The sequence below is a fragment of the Scyliorhinus canicula genome, chromosome 4 (genome assembly GCF_902713615.1).
Source record: "Scyliorhinus canicula chromosome 4, sScyCan1.1, whole genome shotgun sequence".
NCBI classification, from domain to species: Eukaryota; Metazoa; Chordata; class Chondrichthyes; order Carcharhiniformes; family Scyliorhinidae; genus Scyliorhinus; species Scyliorhinus canicula.
The window spans coordinates 127,337,479-127,363,260 of record NC_052149.1 but is presented as its reverse complement, the minus strand read 5'-3'; the positions used below and the strand labels follow the sequence as shown (position 1 = coordinate 127,363,260).

Genomic DNA, 25,782 nt, shown 5'->3' with positions numbered 1-25,782 from the left:
TGTCTGGTCTGGCCTACATGTGACTCCAGACCCACAGCAATGTGGTTGACTCTGAAATGGCCACTCAGTTGTATCAAATCGCTGAAAATCCTAAAAGGAATGAAACCAAACAGACCACCCGACATCGACATAGACCCCGGAAACAACAACGGCAAACCCAGTCCCCATCATCACAGATGTCAGTCGACTGCCAATTTGATTCACTTCACGTGATGTCAAGAAGCAGCTAAAGGCAATAGACAACACAAACATGTGTCCTGGAAACATCCCAGCAATAGTACTGAAGACCTGAGCTCGAGAACATTGGCGCACCCCTAGCCTAGCTATTCCAGTACAGCGACAACACTGGCATCTTCCTGGCAATGTGGAAAATGTACACTAATATCGGACCAATTACGCCCCATCAGTCTACTCTCGATCATCAGTGTAGAGATAGAAGGGGTCATAAACAATGCTATCAAGCGGCACTTACTCAGCAATAACTAGCGCACTAACCAGCCACAGGAGGCAGGAGTCCCATCACCACACCAATATTTATTGCCAATAACTAGTTAGCAAACACTAGCAGCACGGTAGCATTGTGGATAGCACAATCGCTTCACAGCTCCAGGGTCCCAGGTTCGATTCCGGCTTGGGTCACTGTCTGTGCGGAGTCTGCACATCCTCCCCGTGTGTGCGTGGGTTTCCTCCGGGTGCTCCGGTTTCCTCCCACAGTCCAAAAATATGCAGGTTAGGTGGATTGGCCATGCTAAATTGCCCTTAGTGTCCAAAATTGCCCTTAGTGTTGGGTGGGGTTACTGGGTTATGGGGATAGGGTGGAGGTGTTGACCTTGGGTAAGATACTCTTTCCAAGAGCCGGTGCAGACTCGATGGGCCAAATGGCCTCCTTCTGCACTGTAAATTCTATGTAAAAAGATACAAGAGCAGCTCCAAACAGTGTTGCCTGCATTCCATGCTCACAAAGCCGACACAGGGGCTTATATGGGCCCCCTCAATGAGCTATCATTGAGGGAGCTCATACTCCAATTGGCCAACCAATAATGCTAATTGGAGGTCATTACACCCCTCCCCCCCCACCAAGGTCCGAGGAATTCCTGCCAGCTGGCATTCCTCTGAGCTTCTTCCTGCTCCTCATGTCCGGGTCTGTCACCTCTGTGTCGTCCACTGGGTCGTTCTCCGACGTGGGCGCGGTGTACCTTATAGGTGCCCGTCTTTTTCTTGACGACCTCCTTGGAAGTTGTTTTTCCTCCTCCTCGGGGAGAGGTGTCGCGGCGGCCTCGTCGAACGTGTCCATCTTCGACTGACGACTGGATGACGGGGTCTGGAGAAATTGCTCGGGGCTGGGGTGTGGGTATCTTTTCCGTCTGGGCTATCCCAGCTTGAGGCGGTCCTGCTTCGCCTCCCTCCAGGTGTGGTTCCGCTGCCCTTAATTGGTCTAGGTGTTTCTTCAGCACCTTACCTCCTATCGAAACTTCATAGGATATGGGCCCTGTTTGGGACTCTACCGTGCCTTTGATCCACGTTGGTCCATTCCCATAATTCTTGACCCAAACCGGTGCCCCACCTGGAAATGTCTCTGCTGCCGACTATTATCATGCCCCCTACGTTGGGCCCCCTGTTGTTTCTCCACTTTCCCCCTTAAATTTGAGAAAAGGAGACTCAGCCTCTTTCGCAGCCGTCTTCCCATTGAGAGTTCAGCTGGCGGTATGCCGTTGTGGAATGCGGTGTGGTCCTGTAATCAAACAGCCAGTGGGAGAGCTTTGTGACTATTGACGCTGCCGGCTGCTTCTTGAGTCCCGCTTTTCGTGTCTGGACCGATCTCTCTGCCAGGCCGTTGGATGCTGAATGGTAAGGGGCCATCTTGATATGGCGGACTCCGTTTCCTTTTCGGAATTTTCCAAATTCCCCACTTGTGAATGCCGTTCCGTTGTCCGACACTAATACCTCCGGCAGTCCATGTGTTGCAAACGAGGCCCTGAGCTTTTCGATTGTCGATGCTGTGCTTGCCGTGTTTACCCGGTGGACGTCCAACCATTTGGAGTGGGCATCCACTATCACCAAAAACATTGAGCCCATGAAAGGGCCGGAGTGGTCAATATGCAGGCGGGCCCATGGCCTGCCTGGCCATTCCCACGGGTGCAATGGCGCAGCTGGTGGCACACTTTGCCCCTGTTGGCACTCCTGGCACCGACGTACCAATACTGCTATGTCTGTGTCCAATCCTGGCCACCAAACGTAGCTTCGAGCTAGCATCGTCATTTTAGAAACCCCTGGGTGTCCGTGATGTAACTCGGTTAAGATTGCCTGACGGCCCTGAGCTGGGACGATTACCCGGGCTCCCCATAATAGGATACCGTTTTCAGCGGTTATTTGGTCCCTTCTGCTCTAGTATGGGTGCATCTGGGGCTCCACTGATCTTTCCAGTTCCCCTGTTAGCAGTAAATGCTTCATCTTGGCTAAAACTGGGTCTTTTTGCGTCCACAACCGAATATGGTGTGCGTCTACTGGCAGAGTGTCCAAAAAATTTAGAGTTATTACTATCTCCTCTACTTTCGGTATTAGCGGCGGGGTGTCCGGGAGGAGAAGTCTGCTCAAAGCATCTGCATTTGCTACTCGCGTTCCCAGTCTGTGCTCCAGAATGTATCTATACGCCGCCAGTAGCAACGCCCAGCGTTGGATTCTCGCTGATGCAATCGGGGGTATTGACTTGTCTTCTTTTAATAACCCTAATAACGGCTTATGGTCCGTCACTATGGTGAATTTCCGCCCGTACAGATACTGGTGAAATTTTTTACTGCAAATATCACCACCAGTCCTTCCTTCTCGATTTGGGCGTACTTCCTCTCAGCCATCGCCAAGGTCCTTGAAGCATAGGCTATTGGCCGTTCTTCCCCATTCCTTCCTCTATGGGATAAGACGGCTCCTACTCCGTAAGGGGATGCATCACAAGTGACCACCAACTCCTTCCTTGGGTCATAATGCTCTAGGACATTTTCGGATGACAGCTGTTCCTTAATGTCCCTAAATGCTCGGTTTTGGCGGGTGGACCATTTCCATTCTTGCCCCTTTTTTGGTAGCTGGTGGAGGGGTTCTAGGATGATCGCCCTATTTTCAATAAATTTTCCATAATAGGTTACCAACCCTAGAAATGATCGTAGCTCCTGGACCGTGGTGGGAGCTGGGGCTTCTTTTATTGCCCTTACTCTGTCTTCTAATGGATGTAAGCCCGACTCGTCTACTTTATATCCCAGGTACGTCACAGAAAAACACATTTTTCTCTTTTAAGCCGTACGCCTGCCTTTGCAAAACGCCTGAGCACTTCCTCCAGATTCCTTAAGTGTTCCCTGTTTGTCCTACCCGTGATTAAGACATCGTCCAAATAAATCGCCACCTGCGGTAGTCCCTACAAAATATTTTCCATCGTACGCTGGAATATAGCGCAGGCTGATGACACTCCAAAAGGTAGCCTAGTATAACGAAAAAGGCCCTTCAGGGTGTTGATCGTAGCGAACTTCTGGGAGTCCTTGTCCAGTTTTAACTGCAGGTAGGCGTGGCTCATGTCCAGTTTCGTGAACAAAAGCCCACCTGCCAATGTGGCATATAGGTCGTCTATTTTTGGGATCGGGTATTTGTCCAGCAGTGCGTATTTGTTTACTGTCTGTTTGAAATTTCCACAGAGACGTATTGAGCCGTCTGGCTTTAAAATTGGTACCACCGGTGCTGCCCATTCCGAGAACTGTACTGGTCTGATAATGCCGTCGCGCCGTAACCTTTCTATTTCGTCATTTACTTTCTTCCTTAATGCAAAAGGTACCGCCCTGGCCTTACAAAATTTTGGAAGGGCTTCTGGGTCCACGTGCAAAGTTGCTTTGGCGCCTATGATTTCCCCCAAACCTTCTTGGAAGACCTCCGGGTATTTTTGGAGTACTCCACTCAACTGCCCGCTTCCACTCTGGAAAATTTTCATCCAATCTAATTTTAGATCTTTCAGCCAGTTCCGTCCAATTAAGCTCGGTCCGGAGCCCTCTACTATCATCAACGGTAATCTGAGCAATTGTTTCTCATATTCCACGGGTACATGAGTCGTGCCTAGAACTTCCAGGGGTTCCCCCGTGTAGGTTTTAAGTTTCGTCAATGTTTTTCTTAGGGTTAGTGGCTGGAGTCCATCTTTGATTTTTTAAAAATACTGCCACTCCCATTACTGATACGGCCGCCCCCGTGTCTATTTCCATTATTGTCGGCCGACGTTCACCCGTGGGGTAATCTTAATTGGTTCTGCTTTCTTCATCGCAATATTATATAATTGTTCCCCTTCGGAGGAGGATGGGGCGTCTAGGTTGTGTACTTCCCTGCGTCCCCACCTGCTATTCCTCTTTTGCCACCTCCTTCTAGGGTTTCTGTTGTTGTTACCCCACTCTGTCTGGTGCCAAAAATGGTCCTTCTCTGTTGGGGGAGCCTCAGCCGGTACTTCCCGCTGTCTCCAGTTAGTCCTAGCAGACTTGGGGGCAGTTCTGAGGTTTTCCTTTGGCCCTCTATTCCTCAGGCTTTTCCTGAGAGCGGCTATCTGGTAGCTGGACCCGTTGTGGTAGTCCCTCTCACAGGTATCTACCTCCATTGGCGTGCCCTGTAGTTCCTGCGCCCCACTTGCTGCCTTTTCTAGGGACAGTGCGAGCTGTAACGCCTGCCTGCAGTCTAGCTCCGTTTCTGCCAACTGCCGCTTCTGTATTGTGAGGTCGTTTATGCCACACACTAACCGGTCCCGAAGCATTTCATTTAGCGTCGGGCCGAACTCACATTTTTCCGCCAGCCTTCTCAGGTGGGTCAAGAAATTTGTGACTGACTCCCTGTCTTCCCGCTTCGCTGTGTAGAATCTGTACCTACGCAAAATGAGGGGTGGTTTTGGGTTGTAGTGCTCTTTCACCAATTCCATTAATTTTTGGAAAGAATTTGTGTCCGGTGCATCGGGATAAGTTAGACTACGTATAATGGCGAAAGCTGAGGGTCCGCATGCCGACAGCAGGTTAACCCATCTCCTTTCATCCGTAATTATATCATTGGCCCGGAAGAAGCAACACATTCTCTCCACATACTGGGACCAGTCCTCAATAGTCAGGTCAAATGCATCTAACCTCCCAAAAAATGGCATTTTTGAAATAGTAAGGCAGCTAGTCTCCGCAAAGTTCTTTGTTTACCTCGTTGCCACTGTAATAATCCACAGGAGGCAGGAGTCCCGTCACCACACCAATATTTATTGCCAATAACTAGATACAGGAGCAGCTCCAAACAGTGCTGCTAGCATTCCAGTCAACTTAAGACTATTCACAAAGCCTACACAGGTGCTTATATGGACCCCCTCAATGAGCTATCATTGAGGGAGCTCATACTCCAATTGGTCAACCAATAATGCTAATTGGAGGTCATTAGACTAACACTCTGTTTGGGCTCTGCCAGGGTCACTCAGCTCCTGATCTCATTACAGCCTTGGTTCAAGCATGACAAAAGAGGTGAGGTGAGAGTGACTTCCCTTGACATCAAGGCAGCATTTGAATGAGTGCGGCATCAAGGATCCCCAGCAAAACTGGAGTCAACAAGAATTATGAGCAAAATCTCCACTGGCACAAAAGAAGATGGTTGTTGTGGTTTGAGGTTTGGGGTCAATCATCTCAGCTCCTGGACATCGTTGGAGGAGTTCCTCAGGGTAGTGTCCTAGGCCCAACCATCTTCAGCTGCTTCATCAATGACCAGCATATGGTCAGAAGTGGGGATGTTTGCGGATGACTGCACAATGTGCAGCACCATTCACAACCCCTCAAATGCTGAACCATGTCTAAATGCAGCAAGACCTGGACAATATCCAGGCTTGGGCTGACAAGTGGCAAATAACATCCGCGTTACGCAACTACCAGACAATGACCATCTCCTATAAGGGAGGATCTAACCATCGACCCTTGACATTCAATGGCATTATGATTGCTGAATCCCCCACAATCACCATCCTGGGGGGTTACTATTGACCTGAATCTGAACTGGACTAGCCATATTAATACTTTGGCTACAAGAGCACCTCAGAGACTAGGACTTCTGCAGCTGAATAACTCACCTCCCGATTCCCCCAAAGCCTGTCCACCATCTACAAGTCAGGGGCGAAATTCTCCGACCCCCAGCAGGGTTGGAGAATCGCCTGGGGCCGCCGGAAATCCTGTCCCCGCCGTGGCAGAGATTCTCCGCCACCCGGGAATTGGCGGGGGCGGGAATCTCGTCACTCCGATCAGTGAGGCCCCTGGGGCGATTCTCCGGCACGCGATGGGCCGACGTCCCGCCGCTGAGAGGCCTCTTCCGCCGCCAAGGTTTGAACCACCTCTGGTGGCGGCGGGATCGGCGGCGTGAGCGGGCCCCCGGGGTCCTGGAGGGGGTGGGGGCGTGGGGTGATCGGATTTCGGGGGGTGCCCCCACGGTGGCCAGGCCCTCGATCGGGGCCCACCGATCGGTAGGCAGGCCAGTGCCCTGGGGGCACTCTTTCTCCTGTGCCGCCGCCACGGCCTCCGCCATGGCGGAAGCGGAAGAGAAACCCACAGCGCGCATGCGCCGGTGGTGACGTCAGCGGCAGCTGCCCGCTGACGTCACCGCCGGCGCATGCGCAAACCGGCGAAAGCCTTACGGCTAGCCCCACTGCCGGGCAGCGGGCCTGAAAGGCCGCTGGTGCCGGTTTTTGCGCCAGTCGGCGTGGTGCTAACCGCTCCAGCGCGGGGCTAGCCCCCAAAGGTGCGGAGAATTCTGCACCTTTGGGGAGGCCCGACCCTGGAGTGGTTGGCGCCACTCCCCTACGCCGGGACCCCCCGTCCCGCCGGGTAGGGGAGAATCCCGCGCCAGAAGTGTCGGGAATACTTTCCTTTTACTTGGATGAGTGCAGCTCCCACAGCTCAACACCATCCAGGACAAAGCAGTCGCTTGTTTGGCACCCCATTCGCAAACATTCACTCCCTCCACCACTGATGAACAGTAGCAGTCGTGGGTACCATCCAAAAGATGCACTGCAGGAACTCACCAAGGTTCCTTCAACAGCACCTTCCAAACCCACAACCACTACCCCCGAGAAAGACAAGGCCGTCTTGGAAACTCCACCAGCTGGAGGTTCCTCTCCAAGTCACTCTCCATCCTGACTTGGAAATATATCGTTGTTTCTTCAATGCTGGTGGGGCCAGATCCTGGAATTCGCTCCCTAACAGCACTGTGGGTGTACCTACACCACATGGACTGTAGCGGTTCAAGAAGGCAGCTCACCACCACTTTCTCAAGTCCAATAAGGGATAGGTAATAAATGTAGACCCAGCCAGCGATGCCCACATTAGATAAATAAATACATTAAAAAAAATCTAATTTTACCTCCTTCTCCATTCTGTATGTTGAAGTCTGGACTCTGTCTACAGGATCTTTGACTGCAGGAACCATCACCATCTTGTCCAAATCATTCCTCACCCAAAATCCCCACACAACCTGGATGGGGACCTTATCCACCACCTTCAACAACCAGCCGTTCACCCACAACGTTTGAAGGGCATTTCGGGATGGGCAATAAATGGTGGCATGACCAACGATGTCCACATTCCATCGACAAATAATTCCTGCCACCACTTCCCCTTTCTGGGAGGCACGGTGGTGCAGTGGTTAGCACTGCTGCCTATGGCGCTGAGGGCCCGTGTTCGATCCTGGCCACATTTATCCCGTGGTTTGGGCCCCCACAACCAAAGATAATTTCCCCATTCGGCCTGTTGAATCCTGGATCCTATCAAAAGTATAGTTGACTGCAGGAACCATCACCAATCTGTCCAATGTTGTCCCCACTCTGTCCACACCCAACATCCCAGGATGTTTCACAGAGCAGCAGTTAAAGGGAGGGTTTGTCGGACTTTAGGAAGATTGATATAAGGCTTGGGTGAAAAGATGGAAAATGATGGAGGAGAGAGAGACCTGGAGATGGAGAGGCATTAAGGGTGTGAGTTCTGACAGCAGGGTTGTGGCGTCTGAAGGTTTTGTTGTAAATGGTGGAATGAAGGAAGCAGCGATGGGCAGGAGACCAGAGTCAGAAGATGAATGGCTGAGGGAGGGAATGGAGTCTGCAGCAGGACACAGAGATAGGGAGGAGCGAGGCCATGGAGGTAGCTGGAGGTCAGTGAGGTCAGGGGTAACATGTCAGTGAGGTCAGGGTTAACAGGTCAGTATTGGAATGAGACTTGATGTGACACAGGATCTGGACTCCCTTCATTTCAGACCAGTTGGAAAGTCCAGTGGGCTGTAGGCCCATGTTTACTGGTCCCTATTGGAGGGTTCAGTGGGAAGGAGCCCCATGTTTACTGGTCCCTATTGGAGGGTCCAGTGGGAAGGAGGCCCATGTTTACTGGTCCCTATTGGAGGGCCCAGTAGGACATGGACACCATGGTTGATGTGAAGCAGTTTCTTTATGTTTTAAATGTGTGATTGTCCATCTTTGAGGATGTCCGAAGGTGGATAAAGGGGAACCTGTAGGTGTAAAGAACACAGAATTCCAAAAGATATTTGATAAAGTACCACATCAAATGTTAACTACACAAGATACAATCTCATGGTGTCCGGATAATGCAATTTTTGACTAGCACGGACCAGGGAGTTGGGATAAATGCTTTGTTATGGGTTGGCAAGCTGCAACTACAGATCATTGCTGGGGCCACAACTATTCACAATCTACATCAATGATTGTTGAAGGAAGCGAATGTAGCTGATGTGCCAATGACACTAAGATAGGTGGGAAAGTAAGTTATCAAGAGTAGGTAGAAAATCTGTAAAGGTAAAGAGAGCATGAGTGAATGGGAAAACATTTGGGGTGGGATTGTCCGTCGGTCGACGCCGAAGTCGGGAAATGCGATTGGGCGGAGAATCGATTTTGACCATGAGATCGTGGTGGATGCTGGTTTCATGCCAAATCGCGATTCTCCATCGCCTTCGCAGCGCCGTCAATGCCTTCCGCTCCGTATGAACAGTAAACGCCAGTTGCATATCATTAGTGGGCCTGACCCGGAATCTCTGGGGCCTCCGCGTTTCTCCGCCTCCACAGGGGGAATTTGACGGTGAGGTTCACTTGTACTTTTAGAAATCGGGAAACAGGGGCAGTGGCTGATCAGGGAGAGAGAGAAGAGGTAGGACATGCAGAAGCGCAATTGTGGGCTGCTCGTCCGAACACTGGCCGCGCTGGCTAGGGTGGTGGAGCGCCGGGGGATGAGGGACAGGCCGTGAGGCCGGGGTGACCCCACACGGGACTAGCACGGACTAGCACTTGGCATGGACCGCCATTGCCATGCCCGTGGTTCTACAGGGTGCCATTGGCCGTTTTGGGTGCCCCCAACCCACCAACCCCGCATTCCAGCCCCACCCCCGTACCCCACCCTCCGTCATACCGCACCCACCCACCCGGCCGCCACCTGCCAGCGGAGCGCCATGTAGCCCACCTGAGGGTAATGTCCAATGTAGCCCCTACAGGGGTGCCGCGGAGTGCACTGCTGGATTCGGCAGCACCAACCAATGGTACCCATGGCAACAGGGACGGGCGCCAGGGCCAGATGCCTGCACAATGCTGGGAACCAATGGGGCGAGATTGCAGGGATGGGGGAACATGTGGGGGCCCACAGTGCCAACTTCCAGGGGCCACCATTTACCTGGTTAGGCACAGGGGTACACACCATGCTAACGTGTCAGCCTTCCACCCCCCCTGCAGATAATGGATATTGGAATACAACCAGCAATGGTGACCTTCCTGCTATTCACCACAACTCTGGGGAATGCTGTATGAGCTGGAGATGGCTGAAGAGGAGGAGGTGCAAAGGTGGTGTCAAATGAGGCATCATGTGTACCGGCAGCGCCTGTCATTCGAGGACCTGCCAGACTCCGGCTGAGCAGGGCGACAGTGCAACATATCTGCCAGATCATGGTGCACCTGGCACCGCAGGAGGGTACCCGCTTCCAGTGGCCTTCAAGTCGCCCTGAATGTCTAAGTCACGGGGTCCTTTCAGGCACTGATGGGAACCTGTCAGGGGTCTGACAGAGCTCAGTGCCCAGGCACATCCGTGCTGTCACGGAGGTCTTATACGCCCAGTCGGCACAACACGTCCATTTCAATATGGACCGAGCCCACCATGATACCCGGGCAGCTGGCTTCGCCACCATCGCCAGGATGCACCGGGTCCAGGGGGTGATCGATGGGATGCATTCTGCAGATGACAGGACATTCACTCTTCACAAACTGAAAGAGGTTTCACACGATGAACATGCAGCAGGTGTGTGACCATCAGCTGTGCATCATACACGTCTGCCCCCGATACCCGGGCAGAGTGCACAACGCCTTCATCCTGGCACACTTGACAGTTCCCAGCCTCGACACGTCCACCCAGGTGAGGGGTTGGCTCCTGGGCAACAGGGGTTATCCACTGAGTTTGTGGCTGATAACGCCTATCTGGAGGTCACAGACCAACCGAGAAGCCCGCTACAACGACACCCATGCTGCGACCAGGGGCACGATCGAGCGGTGTTTCGGCAACCTGAAGATATATTTCAGGTACCTGGATCACTCTGGAGAGGCCCTCCAGTATAGTGCTGGGAGGGTCGCCCACATTGTGGAAATCTGCTGTGTCCTCCACAACATCGTGCAGCAGAGGGGAGACATGCTGGAGGAGGAGGAACACCAGGCCTCGTTCAACAAGGAGCTTGCAGGGGAGGGCGAGGATGGGCAGGACATGGGGCCTTGGCAGGCACGGGAGGCAGCACATGGGCTCCCAGGCCAATGTCTCCTGGTTCACTGACTGGGAGGGGGACTGGCCCGGGGCACGGACACCGCAACCAACCTCCACACCAAACCCTACCCCCATCAACCACCACCCTGCTTGAAACCCCCTCCGTGATTCCGACCTTACCACCCGACAGGTTATGGGCCCTGGATTGGCAGTAACAGCGGGTCTGACCCATGGGATAGAGAATGATGACAACCAGCTCTGCGATGAGCTCTGGATCTCCGCATCGTTTGACAATGTCTGATTCCTGCCCACGTTGGCACTTTCTACCGTCCACCTGGATGATCTCTGAATGTGAGTTGAGCATTACATCACACGGTCCCACCGAATCTCTGCGGTGGCAGTGGTGCCGCCCGACGTCCGCCCGTCACCACCCCCTCCCTGCCACCCACGCACCCTCCGCAGCTAGCCCAGACCAGCCCACCCCTCACATTCTACTGACAGAGCACCTAGGTAGGTAACATTATGCACAGGTGTTTAATATGAACAATTATATACTGGTTGGTGCTCTAGTGCCTTTCTCTACATTGTGCCCTGCACCCATGCCAACTTAACTGGCCTCTACTATTCTGGCCTTACGAGCCCTAATGCTCTGTCTGGTGGATCCCAGGCGGTACATCAGGGGTAGAGCCGGCCTGTTGCCTTTCCCACCCTAAGACCTTTGGCGGGTGTCTTCTGGGGCGACCGGGCCTGGATGGGCCCGGCTGCTGCTCAGGAGTCCCAGATGACATGGTGCCGCCCTGTTCTGCCTGTTGGCCACTGCCCATGTTATGCACCAGGAACAGGACGGGGGGAGTCCAAGGTGCTGCGGTGTTCTGGCACCTCCACTGTGGGAGTCATCGGCAGGGGCCCCATCACCTCCTCCTCCCTCAGGGTGCCTGGTGGCCTCTGGGCTACTCATGGGCTGCCCTACCACCTGGTGGTGTCAGTCCTGGAGGCCCGCTGCCGTCTCTACCACGGTCTTGATACTCACGGCCATGGAGCACAGGGAGTGGACCGCCTCTGTCTGGGACTGTGCCACATCACGCTGCGACAGTGCCACCACCTTCTGGGTCTGTGTCATATCACGCAGTGACTGCGCCATCTCCCTCTGGGACTGGGCTATCTCCCTCTGTATCTGGCCGCGCCCGGGGAATGTCCCCGGCGCTCTCAGCCATGGCCTGCTGTGACTGGGTCACGCTCAGGAACAATGTCCAAGTGGTCAGGCAATGGCTGTCTCTGAGAGGGCAGTCCTATCCAGAGCCTTGGCCACCGCCTGCACAGATTGCCCCAATCCTTATACATCCTGACTCATGGCCGAAACCTTCACCCCCAAGGCTGTTGTCCATGTGGTGTTCGCCTGGGTGGCACGAATGGTCGGCACCACCTCCTGCTCCTGCATGCATTTGGACTCCTCCAGTTACACCTGCAGGTAGTCCTTGGCTCTGCGACTGCATCTCCACGATCGATGGGACTGTCCGTTCCAGAAGCCTGAAACCCATCTCGATGGCAGCTAGTCCCTGGGGATAGCCCACCCTGAGACCGTCCGCTGCTTTGGGAGTTCAGACCTCTTCCTGCTGCACCGGAGAATGTGTGTGGTGCGCACCAGAGAGTGGTCCAGAAGCTTCCTCACTCAATTGCCCAGCCGAGGTGAGTGTCTCTGGATGGTGGAGGGTGTTGGAGACTGCTGTGATGGGAAATCAGTATCAACCCCAGACTCGTGCTCCAGGGTTTCCTGGGTCTCGGGTAGAGGGTACCCACCCGTGTCGGTGTCGTCCACGGCGCTGGTCGACACCGAGAGTTCCAGCTATGGTTTGGGTCAGGGTGAGGGGGACACGAGAATGGCCTGCGACATCAACAGCAGCTCCTGCAGATCACAATACAAGACACATGATTACATTGTGGGCCGGGGAGGAGTGGCGGTGGTGTGGGTGTGTGGGCGAGGGGGATGTACTGGGAGGGAGGGAGAGGGTATAGAGGTGGTGGTGGTGGTGGTGGTGGAGCGGGCGTGTGGGGGTGGTGTGGAGGTGGGTTGGTGGTGGTGGTGATGGGTATGGGGATGATGGTGGGGGGTGCGGGTGTGACACAGTGTGCCATGGGGAAACACAACTCAGCGGGGTCTCATTTCCTCGCCCAATGCCAACCTCTGCCCCGGTGGCTGCCTTTTCTTCGGGCACACATACTACGTCTAGTGCCCTCTGCCCTGCTCTAGTGAGGGTCCACAGATCCGGTGTTACCCCCTCAGTCTTCTCCCACGCCCGCCGATTGTGACTGGCATTCTCTAGGGCGGGGGGGGGGGGGGGGGGGGGGGGGGGGGGGGGGCGGGGGGGTGGCTGGAAACAGAGAATGCACGGTGTTTAAAAAAAAATTAATTTAGAGTACCCAATTATTTTTTTCCAATTAAGGGTCAATTTAGCGTGGCCAATCCACCTACCCTGTACATCTTTGGGTTGTGGCGGCGAAGCCCACGCAGACACTGGGAGAATATGCAAACTCCACACAGACAGTGGCCCAGGGCCGGGATCAAACCTGGAACCTCAACGCCACGCGGCAGCAGTGCTAACCACTGTGTTGTCCCAAGAATGCACAGTGTTAGACAGTCAGACACATGCAGCTCAGGGAGTGGGTAGCTGGTGGCTTCAGTGGCCAGGGCACCCAGCCATGGCAGGCTGTATTGGTGGCGGCATGTGGTGCAGGGTGGGGTACGGCTGCTCTGGTGGTGGTGGGGGGGGGAGGCATTATGGGTGTGTGGGACGGGGTTGGTGCTGGGGCACAGTGCTGCCTTCTCACCGTTGCCGCCCTGAGGAAATTGTGCCATTTTTTTCTGCACTACTGGCTGATCCAGACAGTGTTGCCCACGGCGCTGACCACCTCTGCCACCTGTATCCAGGCTCGGCGAATGTCGGCGGATGGCAGCCTACTTCCCCCCCAGGGTACAGGGTCGCCTGTCTCTCTTCCACGGCGTCCAACAGGGTCTCCAGTTCTGCGTCGGTGAATCTTGGGGCTGTGCATCTTGCTGCTATCTTGGTGTCTGGGATGGTGTGTGTGGGGAGTGAAGAGTGTCTGTGCAGCTGCAGCTTGTCAGCCTCCTGAGTGTTAATCCTGGACCTGGCAAATCCGGCTCCATATCCCATGGCAATTGTTGTGTTCCACGTGGCACCCATTTGTAGCCCCTTAATGGTCATTGAATCGGTCCAGGTGCGCCGCCAGATTTGCCGTCGTGTAAGTCTACAAATCCTGCCCCGTTGTCAACACTTAGTCTCAGGAACAGAGAATCCAGCCCAGGGAGTATAACGTGGGTAAATGTGAACTTGTCCACTTTGACAGGAAGAATAGAAAAGCAGTAAAGTATTTAAATGGAGAGAGGTTGAGGAACTGGCTGCTACAGAGGGATCTGGGTGTCCTGGTACATGAATCACAAAACGTTAGTCTGCAGGTCCAGCAAGTGATCAGGAAGGGAAATGGAATGTTGGTGTTTACTACAAGAGGAACGGAAAATAAAAACAGGGAAGTTTTACTGCAGCTGTACAGGATCCTGGTGAGACCACATCTGGAATAATGTGTACAGATTCAGTCTCCTTATTTGAAAAATATATAATTGTGTTCGAAACAGTTCAGAGAAGATTCACTCGATTCATTCCTGGGATGACGGGTTTATCTTCGGAAGAATGTTTGGACAGGGGGCCCGAACCGACTGGAGTTTGGAAGAATGAGAAGTGATCTCAGTGAAACATAAGATGCTGAGGGGACTGAGAGAGTGGATACCAGGACGTCGATCCCTCTTCTTCTAGGACAGAGGGAGACAAGTGGGCATGGGAAAAAAAGCTACAGAGAGAGTCAGGGAGAAAGAGGGGAACAGAGAGAGAGATTGAGAAAAGAGAAAGGAGTGAGGGGGGAGAGACAGAGCGTGAGGGGGGAGAGGCAGAAACCGAGGGACTGAAACTGAGGGAGTGAGAGAGAGAGAAGAGGAAGTGAAGGTGCTGACGTGGTGTCTCTGCCTCATACCATTTACATACTGAGGAACGGGCAGTCAGACTCTCACAGGCTGCAGCTTTATAAAGCAGAGCCCAGTGAAGGGAGAGTTTATCAGTAACCAGGCACAGGGACAGGAGCAGACACCATGATTTCAGCCATCCAGCTGATCTGGCCTCTGGCATTCTGCATCGCAGGTACAAATCTCTCTCCTTCCACCTTGAATATTTTCCTGCTCTCCATTTCAATCCAATTCTACTGACTTGTGATTGAAGGGAAAATGCTGAAAGCAGAGGAACAGTCAGTGTCTCCAACAATATCTCATTGTACAGGCTCTTTCTGTGACAGTTCTTACTTCACTCTGTTTCTCTATTACCCCTCAGGTATCAGTGGAGACATCATCTTGACCCAGTATCCCCCGGTGCTGTCATTGAGCCTGGGCCAGACTGTGACCCTCACCTGTACGGCCAGTCAATCTGTCAGCAGTCATGTTGCTTGGTATCAACAGCGAGAAGGTCAGAAACCGGCTCTGCTGATCTACAATTCAGCAACTCGATTCACAGGAATATCCGACCGATTCACCGGCAGTGGATCTGGAACACAATTCACCCTGACAATCAGCAATGTGCAGAATGAGGATGTCGCTGATTATTACTGTCAGCAGTATAGCAGCTACCCCCTACACAGTGATACAGAGCCTTACAAAAACCTCAATACACACAGCCCCACCTCCTGCACTGACACATCCCACAGTTTTATATAATATATAATTATGGACACAGTCCCACCTCCTGGACTGAGACATACGGGTGACACGGCGGCATAATGGTTAATACTGCTGCCTCACAGGGCCCGGGACCTGGGTTCAATTCCGGCCTTGGATGACAGTGGAGTTTGCATTTTCTCATCGTGATTGCGTGGGTTTCTTTTGGGTGCTCCCATAGCCTCCCACAGTACAAGGATGTGTAATTAGATGAATTGGCCATGCTAACATTGCACCGTCATGTCCAAAGATATGCAGGTTATGTGGGGCTGTGGGGTGATGGGGATCAGATGGTGGAGTGGGCCCAGGTAGAATGCTCCTACAGAGGGTTGGCACAGACTTGATGGGCTTTAAGGCCTCCTTTGACACGGTAGGAATTCTATGATCCCACAGTTTTATATAATATTAAATAATGGACACACATTTCCACCTTCTGGACTGACAAATCCCACAGTTTTATATAATATGCAATAATGAGCACTCAGTCCCACCTCCCGTACTGACACATCCCACAGTTTTATATGATATATAATAAATACAAGAAAGGAAACAAATGATTCTCATCGTCCACTACACACTCCAGTCCCTGTGGTGTCCACAGCTCACTGAAGGCCTCTCCATGTCCACATATGAAGCGCAGCTGAAAGATTTATCATCTAAAATTAAAATTTCAACTCTCCCAAAAAAACACAGAGACAGTGAGAGAAACAGAGCGAGCGAAAGAGTGAGAGAGAAAGACAGTAGTGAGTGAGAGACACAGTGAGAGACAGAGAGAGGGTGAGAGTGAGTGAGTGAAGCAGAGAGCAGAGGTTTTTGTACAGCCCCTGCACTGGAAGCTGTCAGTGTGGCTTACGTTCGGTAAAGGAACCAAGCTCAGACTGAGTAAGTAAACCCCAATCCTCCGTTATTAACCCTTTCAATACTGAAACTTTCTCAAACACAAATGCTGAATAGTTGAAGGTGTTAGTGAGGAGCTGCAGTGAATGAAATGGTTCATTGAAGAACACTGTGTAGAACAGGGTGCCCAGCTGTATTTCTTTAGTTCCATTCCCCCCTTTAAGCAACAAGATATAAGTAAGCAGCTTTTACCCACCGTGTGGAGGAGATCTGGACGTTTGCAGACTGTGTTCACATTCCTGGACCATGGAGTGAAATCACTCACTAGACTCCTGTCAGTCTGCGTGTGACAGACACGGGCAGAGTTTGATGTGAGCTCTGGCTCCCTGTCACACTCTCTGATATAACTGATCACAGCAGCAGCAGCAACACAGTGAGACACCGAGGTCCCACTTCCCCCAGCTTTAACTCTGCTCTCTCCACTCCCTGCTTATCTCTTAGCAAAGTTCTGATGACAAACAGGTCCAGCAGGGCTCACAATCCAGTGGCTTCAGTGTTCCAGGCTTTTGGGGAGACTCTCAGTTACTTTCTCTTTGGGTCGAGTTCAGTCTGATATTTATTCCTGATCCAATATTCCTGAAAATCCCTGGAGATATTTTTATTGTTTGATGTGATGTGTGATCTCTGGCTGGGCCAGTATTTATTGCCCATCCCTAATTGCCCTTGAACTGAGTGTCTTGCTCGGCCATTCCAGAGGACATTTCAGAGTCAACACATTACTGAGGATCTGGAGTCACTTGTAGGCCGGACAAGGTCAGGATGGCAGATTCCCACTTCAGACCCACACATCCCATAAATTAACTTTTAAAAATGGCCCAAACTCCACTTTCCTGCCGGTCCCCATAACCCTTGACCCCTCCGTCAATCAAAAATCTGTCTAACTCAGCCTGGAATATATTCAATGTCCCAGCATGCACTGCTCCCTGGGAAAGAGAGAAGAAATTCCTCCTCATCTCCACCTTAAATGGAGATCCCTTGGGCTGGATTCTCCAGTCGCCGAAATCGCGTTCGCCGACCGGCCACAGAGTCCCAGTTTCCGACAAAATTGGGTGCGGCGCCACTTTCGCGATGCTCCGCGCCCTCCAAAGTGGCGTACTCTTGGAGTATGTCTCGCCACGTATCAATGGCCTCTGGACATTGCGTGAGGCCCATCCCCCAGTGCTCCGCCCCCGGCCGGCCGAGTTCCTGACGGCGTGGGTCTCTCGTGGTCTCACCCGTTGGGAACTCGGCGTGGTGGCTGCGGACTCAGTCCACTGCCGCCACAGGAGGAGCGCCGATCCGCAGGTGTGGGGGGGAACATTATTAGGGGCTGGGGGCACTGTGTGGGGCTGGTCCGGGGCACGCAATCCGGCCGAAGGGGGGAACTATTTTGTGGGCTGGGTCCGCGAGTGGCTGATGCCATGTAACATTGCGCGGCCACTGGACGCCGTCGCTGTACGCATGCGCGGCCACGGACCCAGCTATTCTCCAGGACGTATTAGCAACGAGAGCCAGGTGCTCGACATTGCCTCTAGCTAGCCCCCAGCAAAATGGGGAATCGGTGGCCGTTTCCCTGGCATCAACCACCACCGTTCCCACACCAGCGTGGGGACATAGCCCCAGAATCGGAGAATCCAGTCCCTTATTTTTAAACTGCATCCACTAATTCTAGATTCCCCACAAGCGGAAACATTCTCTCAGCATCCACCCTGTCAAGCTCCCTCGGAATCTTATATGTTTCAATAAGATCACCTCTCATTCTGCAATGAGTACAGACCCAACCAGCTCAACCTTTCCTCATCAGACATTCCATTCCTCAGTGGAATCAGCCCAGTGAACCTTCTCTGAACTGCTTCCAATGTCGGAACATCCGTCCTTAAGTAAGGAGACCAACACTGTCCCCAGTACTCACAGTGTAGTCTCCCCAATGTGCTGTATCGATGGAGCAAGGCTTCCCTACTTTTATACTCCATCCCCCTTGTAATAAAGGACAACATTCCATTGACCTTCCTCATCACTCGCTGTACCTGCAGGTTAACTTTCTGTGATTCATACACAAGGACACCCAGATCCCTCTGTACCACAGCTTTCTGCAGTCTCTCTCCATGTCAATAATATTCTGCTTTTCTATTCTTCCTAACAAAGTGGACAAGCTCACATTTCCCCACATTATACTCCCATCTGTCAAATGTTCTCCCCACTCACTGAACCTATCAATATCCCTTTTCAGACTCTGTATCCTCCTCACAACTTGCTTTCCTACCTATCATTTTATCATCAGCAAATGTAGCTACAATACTCTCATTGCCTTCATCCAGCTCATTAATATAGATTGGTGAGTTAAACCCCCAAACAACAGCCATCTTCCTTTGTGCTGGGTATGACTCCAACCAGCGGAGAGTTTCCCCCCTGATTCCCATTGACTCCAGTTTTGCTCGTGCTCCTTGATACCAAACTTGGTCAAATGCTGCCTCGAGGTCAAAGGGCAGTCACTCTGGCCTCACCACTGGAGTTCAGCTCTTTTGTCCATGTTTGAACCAAGGCTGTAATGAGGTCAGGAGCTGAGAGACCCTGGCAGATCCTTAACTGAGCGTCAGTGAGCAGGTTATTGCTAAGGAAGTGCTACTTGATAACACTGTCGATAACAACTATCTATTTGACAATGGTTGAGTGTTGACTGATGGGACTGGATTTGTCCAGATTTTTATGGACAGCACATACCTGGGTAACTTTCCACATTGTTGGGTCGATGCCAGTTTTGCAGCTAAACTTGAACAATTTGGCTAGGGGTATGTTCTGGAACACAAGACCACAAGAAATAGGAGCAGGAGCAGACCATTCAGCCCATCATCCCCGCTGCACCATTCTGTACCATCATGACTGATCTTGAACTTCAATTCCATTTACCGCCCACTCCCCGTATCCCTTAATTCCCTGAGAGACCAAACATCTGTCAATCCCAACCTGAAATATATTCAACGGTGGAACACCCAGAACCCTCTGGCGTCGGGAATCCTAAGATTCACAACACTTGGAGTGAAGAAATTTCTCTTCATCTCAGCCCTAAATGATCGGCTCCTTATCCTGAGACTGTGACCCTGTGTTTCCGATTCCCCGACCAGCAGAGACAATCTCTCAGTGTCTACACAAGTCTGGAACACAAGCCTTCAGTACTACTGGGGGGATGATGTCAGGGCCCAGAGCATTCGCAGTATCCAGGGCCTTCAGTACTGCTGGGGGGATGATGTCAGGGCCCAGAGCATTCGCAGTATCCAGGGCCTTCAGTACTACTGGGGGGATGATGTCAGGGCCCAGAGCATTTGCAGTATCCAGGGCCTTCAGCACTACTGGGACAGGGGCTGGGTTTAGCTCACTCAGCTAAATCGCTGGCTTTTAAAGCAGACCAAGCAGGCCAGCAGCACGGTTCGATTCCTGTACCAGCCTCCCCGGATAGGTGCCGGAATGTGGCAACTAGGGGCTTTTCACAGTAACTTCATTGAAGCCTACTCGTGACAATAAGCGATTTTCATTTCAGTTAATTTCATGATGTCAGGGCCCGGAGCATTCGCAGTATCCAGGGCCTTCAGTACTACTGGGGGGATGATGTCAGGACCCGGAGCATTCACAGTATCCAGGGCCTTCAGTACTACTGGGGGGATGATGTCAGGGCCCAAAGCATTCACAGTATCCAGGGCCTTCAGTACTACTGGGGGGATGATGTCAGGGCCCGGAGCATTTGCAGTATCCAGGGCCTTCAGTACTACGGGGGGATGATGTCAGGGCCCAGAGCATTCGCAGTATCCAGGGCCTTCAGTACTACTGGGGGGATGATGTCAGGGCCCAGAGCATTCGCAGTATCCAGGGCCTTCAGAACTACTGGGGGGATGATGTCAGGGCCCAGAGCATTCGCAGTATCCAGGGCCTTCAGTACTACTGGGGGGATGATGTCAGGGCCCGGAGCATTCACAGTATCCAGGGCCTTCAGTACTACTGGGGGGATGATGTCAGGGCCCAGTGTGTCAGGGCCAGAGCATTCACAGTATCCAGGGCCTTCAGTACTACTGGGGGGATGATGTCAGGGCCCAGTGTGTCAGGGCCAGAGCATTCACAGTATCCAGGGTCTTCAGTACTACTGGGGGGATGATGTCAGGGCCCGGAGCATTCGCAGTATCCAGGGCCTTCAGTACTACTGGGGGGATGATGTCAGGGCCCGGAGCATTCACAGTATCCAGGGCCTTCAGTACTACTGGGGGGATGATGTCAGGGCCCGGAGCATTCACAGTATCCAGGGCCTTCAGTACTACTGGGGGGATGATGTCAGGGCCCGGAGCATTCACAGTATCCAGGGCCTTCAGTACTACTGGGGGGATGATGTCAGGGCCCGGAGCATTCACAGTATCCAGGTCCTTCAGCGTTTCTTGATTTCACGCGGAGTGAATCAAACTGGCTGAAGACTGACATCTGTGATGCTGGGATCTCAGGAGGAGGCCGGGATGGGTCATCCATTCGGCACTTCTGGTTGGGCTCCTCCATCATTGAGGATGGAGATATTTGTGGAGCCTCCTCCTCCAGTGAGTTGTTTAATTGTCCACCAGCATTCACGTCTGGATAAGTCAGGACTGCAGGGCTTCGATCTGATCCGTGGGTTGTGGGATCGTTTAGCTCTGTCTGTCACATGCTGCTTCTGCTGTTTGACACACAGTCCTGTGTTGTATCGGCACCAGGTTGACACCTCATTTTTCAGTCTGCCTGGTGCTGCTCCTGGCGTGTCCTCCTGCACTCTTCATTGAACTGAAACCAGCAGAAAATCCACACAAACAGACTCATGTGTCTCTGATTTGTCTGTGTTTTTATTAGACGTGACTGAGCAGATAGCAGGAGTTTCAGCAGCAACAAAGATGTTTCTTTAGTTCACCTCCCACTTTCCCCATCCACTTCCAAAATCTTTACGGGGAAAGGGCTCAGCTCCTGCCATTGACTGGCTAAATGTCCCCCCTCTTCTCTGGCTGGGGAACAGCTCCACCCTCCCCAAGTGGCCTCATTCCTCCAAGTGTGAGGCAGGAGGGTGAGCATGGCAGCCTATTGGAGCGTGAGGTGTCAGCCGTGCCTCAGTGGGTAACACTCTCGCCTCTGAGCCACAACATTGTGGCTTCAAATCCCACTCCAGAGATTTGAGCACATAATCCAGGCTAAGACTCCAGTGCAGTATTGAGGGAGTGCTTCACTGTCAGAGGTGCTGTCTTTCAGATGAAACAAACTGATGTCTGCCCTCTCAGGGGGTGTAAAAGATCCCATGGCTCTATTAGAGGGAGAGCAGGGGCGATCTCCTCGGTGTCCTGGTCAATATTTATCCCTCAGTCAACATCACTAAATATCTGATGATCTGGTCATTGTCACTCTGCTCTCTGGGATCTTGCTCTGCACAATTGGCTGTAAAACACTTTGGGACATTCTAAGGTGGTGATAGGTGCTGTACGAATCCAAGTCTTTCTTGGGGGTTGGAGATTCCTGATCCAATCCTCGCCCATTATCCGCACACTCTCACCCTCCAGGGGTCATGGGGTCATTCGGAGCAGTGACCCTGTCTGACCCCAGACAGGGAGACTAATTGTAGCCTCACCCTTGGCTTGATCCTGGTGCTGGGCGGCAGAGTTTGAAATTAAATCTGAACTGACAGCCAATCAGAATCCTTTGCGAAGTGCATAACTCCAAGTCTGCTCCAATGTTCTGGGATAAAGTTCTCCCCATCTGTGTGTGATCTGAGGTTTGTTAATGTTCAACCTGTTCCCCCAGACAGACTGATCTATAGTTCGAGTTTCTTGACTGGTTAGCAGTCTCTTAAAGGGACTCTCCAGCCCTGGCAACGTCCTGGTGAATCTCCTCTGCACCCTTTCTAATGCAATCATATCCTTCCTATAGTGTGGTGACCAGAACTGCACACAGTACTCTAGCTGTGGACGAACATGCTGTACAGCTTATACAACTCCATCACAACCTCCCTACAATTATATTCTATACTCGGCTAATAAAGGCGAGTGTCCCATATTCCTTCTGAACCTACTTATTTACCTGTCTTGTCGTGCTGTACCTGTCCTGGGAGTGTTTGATGGAACAGTGCAGACTCGTTATGCCAAGTAAAACTTCTGTAAGATGCTGAAGATCTATGAGCATGAAGCCCAAGGTTCCTCTGATCCTCTGCACTTCCTAGCATCCTAACGTTCATTGTGTATTCTCTTGTCTTGTTCGACCTCCAAAAATGCATCATCTCACACATCTAAGGGTTGAACTTGCCACGGTTCTGCCTTTTTTACCAGCCCATCTATATCATCCAGCAATCTAAAGTTTTCCGCCTCACTATTTACCTCACCACAAAGATTTGTGTCATCTGCAAACTTACTGATCAGACCCCTCACATTCACGTCAATGAAAAATGAAAATGAAAATCGCTTATTGTCACGAGTAGGCTTCAATGAAGTTACTGTGAAAAGCCCCTAGTCACCATATTCCGGCGCCTGTCCGGGGAGGCTGGTACGGGAATCGAACCGTGCTGCTGGCCTGCTTGGTCTGCTTTAAATGCCAGCGATTTAGCCAAGTGAGCTAAACCAGCCCCTATCAAGGTCATTAATGTACACTACAAAGGGCAAGGGTTCCAGCACCGATCCCTGCAGAACACCACTGGACACAGGCTTCCAGTCACAAAACAACCTTCAACCATTACCCTCTGCCTCCTGTCACAAAGCCAATTTTATCCAATTTGCCAAATTACCCTGAATCCCATGGGCTCTTCCTTCTTGATCAGTCTCCCATTCCGGTCCTTGTCAAAAGCTTTATTAGCTACGTGAACTATATCAACTGCACTGTTCTCATCTATGCAGCCCTTGTCACTTCCTTGAAAAACTCAGTGAAATTTAGACATGACCTCCCCTTGACAAAACTATGTTGACCATCCTTGATTGATCCTTGCCTCTCCAAGTGGAGATTAATTCTGTTCCTCCGAATCTTTTCCACCAATCTCCCTACCACTGTTGTTAGACTCACTGGCCTATAACTACCTAGTTTTCCCCACTTCCATTCTTGAATAATGGAACCACATTATCTGTCCTCTGGTCCTCTGGCATCTCTCCTGTGGTCAGAGAGAATTTGAAAATTAATATCAGAGCCTCTGCCATCTCCTCTCTTGCCTCGAGAAGCAGCGTTGGATACATCTCATGTGGGCCTCGTGAGTTTTCCACTTTTAACCACAATAAAACCACAAACACCTCCTCCCTCTCAATGCAATCCATAGAATCCATTGAATCCCTGCAGCGCAGAAGAAGGCCACCTGATCGGTTGAGTCTGCACCAACCCTCTGAAAGAGCATTGTAACTAGGCCCACTCCCAGCCCTTTCCCTGTAAACCCGCATTGACCATAGCCAATGCACCTAACCTGCAGATCTTTGGACTGTGGGAGGGAACCAGAGAACCAGGAGGAAACCCATGCAGACATGGGGAGAACATGTAAAATTCACACAGACAATCATCCAAGGCCGTAATCACACCCGGGACCCTGGCGTTGGGAAGCAGCAGTGCTAACTACTGTACCACTTAATCTGTAATTAATCTGTTCAATTATATCACAGTCAGACTCTTGCAATGTCCACCCTATTGCTTTGCATGATCATATTTCTTCTGAACTCTCCCTATCTCCAGTTGAATATCCTCCCATTGCACTGTCACTGTTTTACCATCAAGTCGCTGTTTCCTGTTCTTTTTGCAAATCCCAGTTTTGTAAAAGTGACCTTTCTCCAATTTAAAACTTTTACTCTTGGTCTATCTTTACCCTTTTCCATAACTTCTCCAAATCTAACGGAATTATGATCACTATTACCCAAATACTCTTCCACTGATAACCCTTCCATCTGGCCAGATTCAAGCCCTAAAACTGTCCAAATCTGCTTCATCTCTTGTTGGGATTGTTTTATACTGGTTAGAAAAGTTCCCCGGAATGGATTGTCAGAATTCTGGATCATCTATACCCCGACGCTGATTTGCTCCCAGTTAATATTCGGGAAGTACAAATCCATTATAATGGCAGCGATTAAAATTCCTTCTCTTCGCTTTCAGGCCGTGAGAATTCACAACCCACACTGACCCTGCTGCCCCCCTCCTTGGAGGAGTTCAAGACCAAGGGCACTGCCACCCTGGTGTGCCTTGCCAATCACTTCTATCCCGATGAGCTGGTGGTGGAGTGGAAGAAGGATGGTGCAGCCATTTCGGACGGGGTTCAGACCAGCAACTACCTGCGAGCTTCGGACAACACCTACAGTGTCAGCAGCCTGCTGACCCTCTCTGGCTCTGCCTGGGAATCCAACGCCCGCTTCTCCTGTGCCCTCACCCACGTGAGCCTCTCCTCTGCCCTCAGCAAGAGCATCAGGAGATCAGAATGTGCGTAGAGTGTTAGAGACAGTCCACAGAGGAGAAACAACTTTAAATAGAACAGGGGTGAGCTGGGAGGGCAAAGGTCATTGTCAGCACTGACTTACAACTCTCTTCCTTCTCGGGACTGGGTCTGAGACACTTCTGAGGGTCAGAGGTTAAGACACTTTCAGGATAGTGTAGCTTCACTCTGTATCTAACCCCATGCTATACCTGCGATTGGAGTGTTTAATGGGACAGTGTAGAGAGAGCTTTAAGCTGTATCTCACCCCATGCTGTACCTGTCCTGGGAGTGTTTGATGGGGACAGTGTGGAGGGAGCTTTGCTCTGTATCTAACCCCGTGCTGTACCTGTTCTGGGAGTGTTTGATGGGACAGTGTAGACTCGTGATGCCAAGTAAAACCTCTCTAAGATGCTGAAGATTGTCAGCTGTACAAAAATAATGTGACCCTCTGAAGTTTCTGCTTCAGAAAACCAGGCCTCCTTCCTGCTCAACCTGCAGTTACAATTTAAGGTTTAGTCACTGTTTAAAGGGACAGGATTCTCCTGTTATTGAGAAAATCTCCACAAGTGTTTTAATAAACCTCCATTCTCCCTGTGAATTTCTCCAGCTTCCTCTGGCTGGGCTGTTTATTCAAGTCTTTTCTCTGACAATGTAAATCTGTAAAAGGTAATAAACATTAAGAATATTCAGTCTGTGTCTCATGTGTGCTTTGGAAATGTCCCTCCTCTCCATCAGCTGATTGGCTGCATTTCAGCAAGTGATTGTCATGATTGGCTGGTTGGCCTGTCAATCAATGACACATCAGCAGAAGGTTGGATTGAAAGACAATTATCAATCATTTTAAAATGATCAGTTTTATCTGGAATCTCCGAGTTTACAAGATTCAAAACAGAAAAGAGACTGAAAGTTGCTGGGATTAAATCATCACAATCACAATTCTCCAACCCATATTCCCCACC

The 25,782-nt window shown here is 51.5% G+C and overlaps 1 gene segment (V, D, J or C); it reads left to right on the top strand.

The window, feature by feature from the left end:
- The first annotated feature begins 14,745 nt into the window (after window positions 1-14,745).
- On the top strand, window positions 14,746-25,512 carry LOC119964989. The segment is given in 4 exon segments: window positions 14,746-14,962; window positions 15,149-15,444; window positions 16,377-16,410; window positions 24,508-25,512. Coding segments are annotated over 4 exon segments (708 nt in total).
- The last annotated feature ends 270 nt before the right edge of the window (window positions 25,513-25,782 follow it).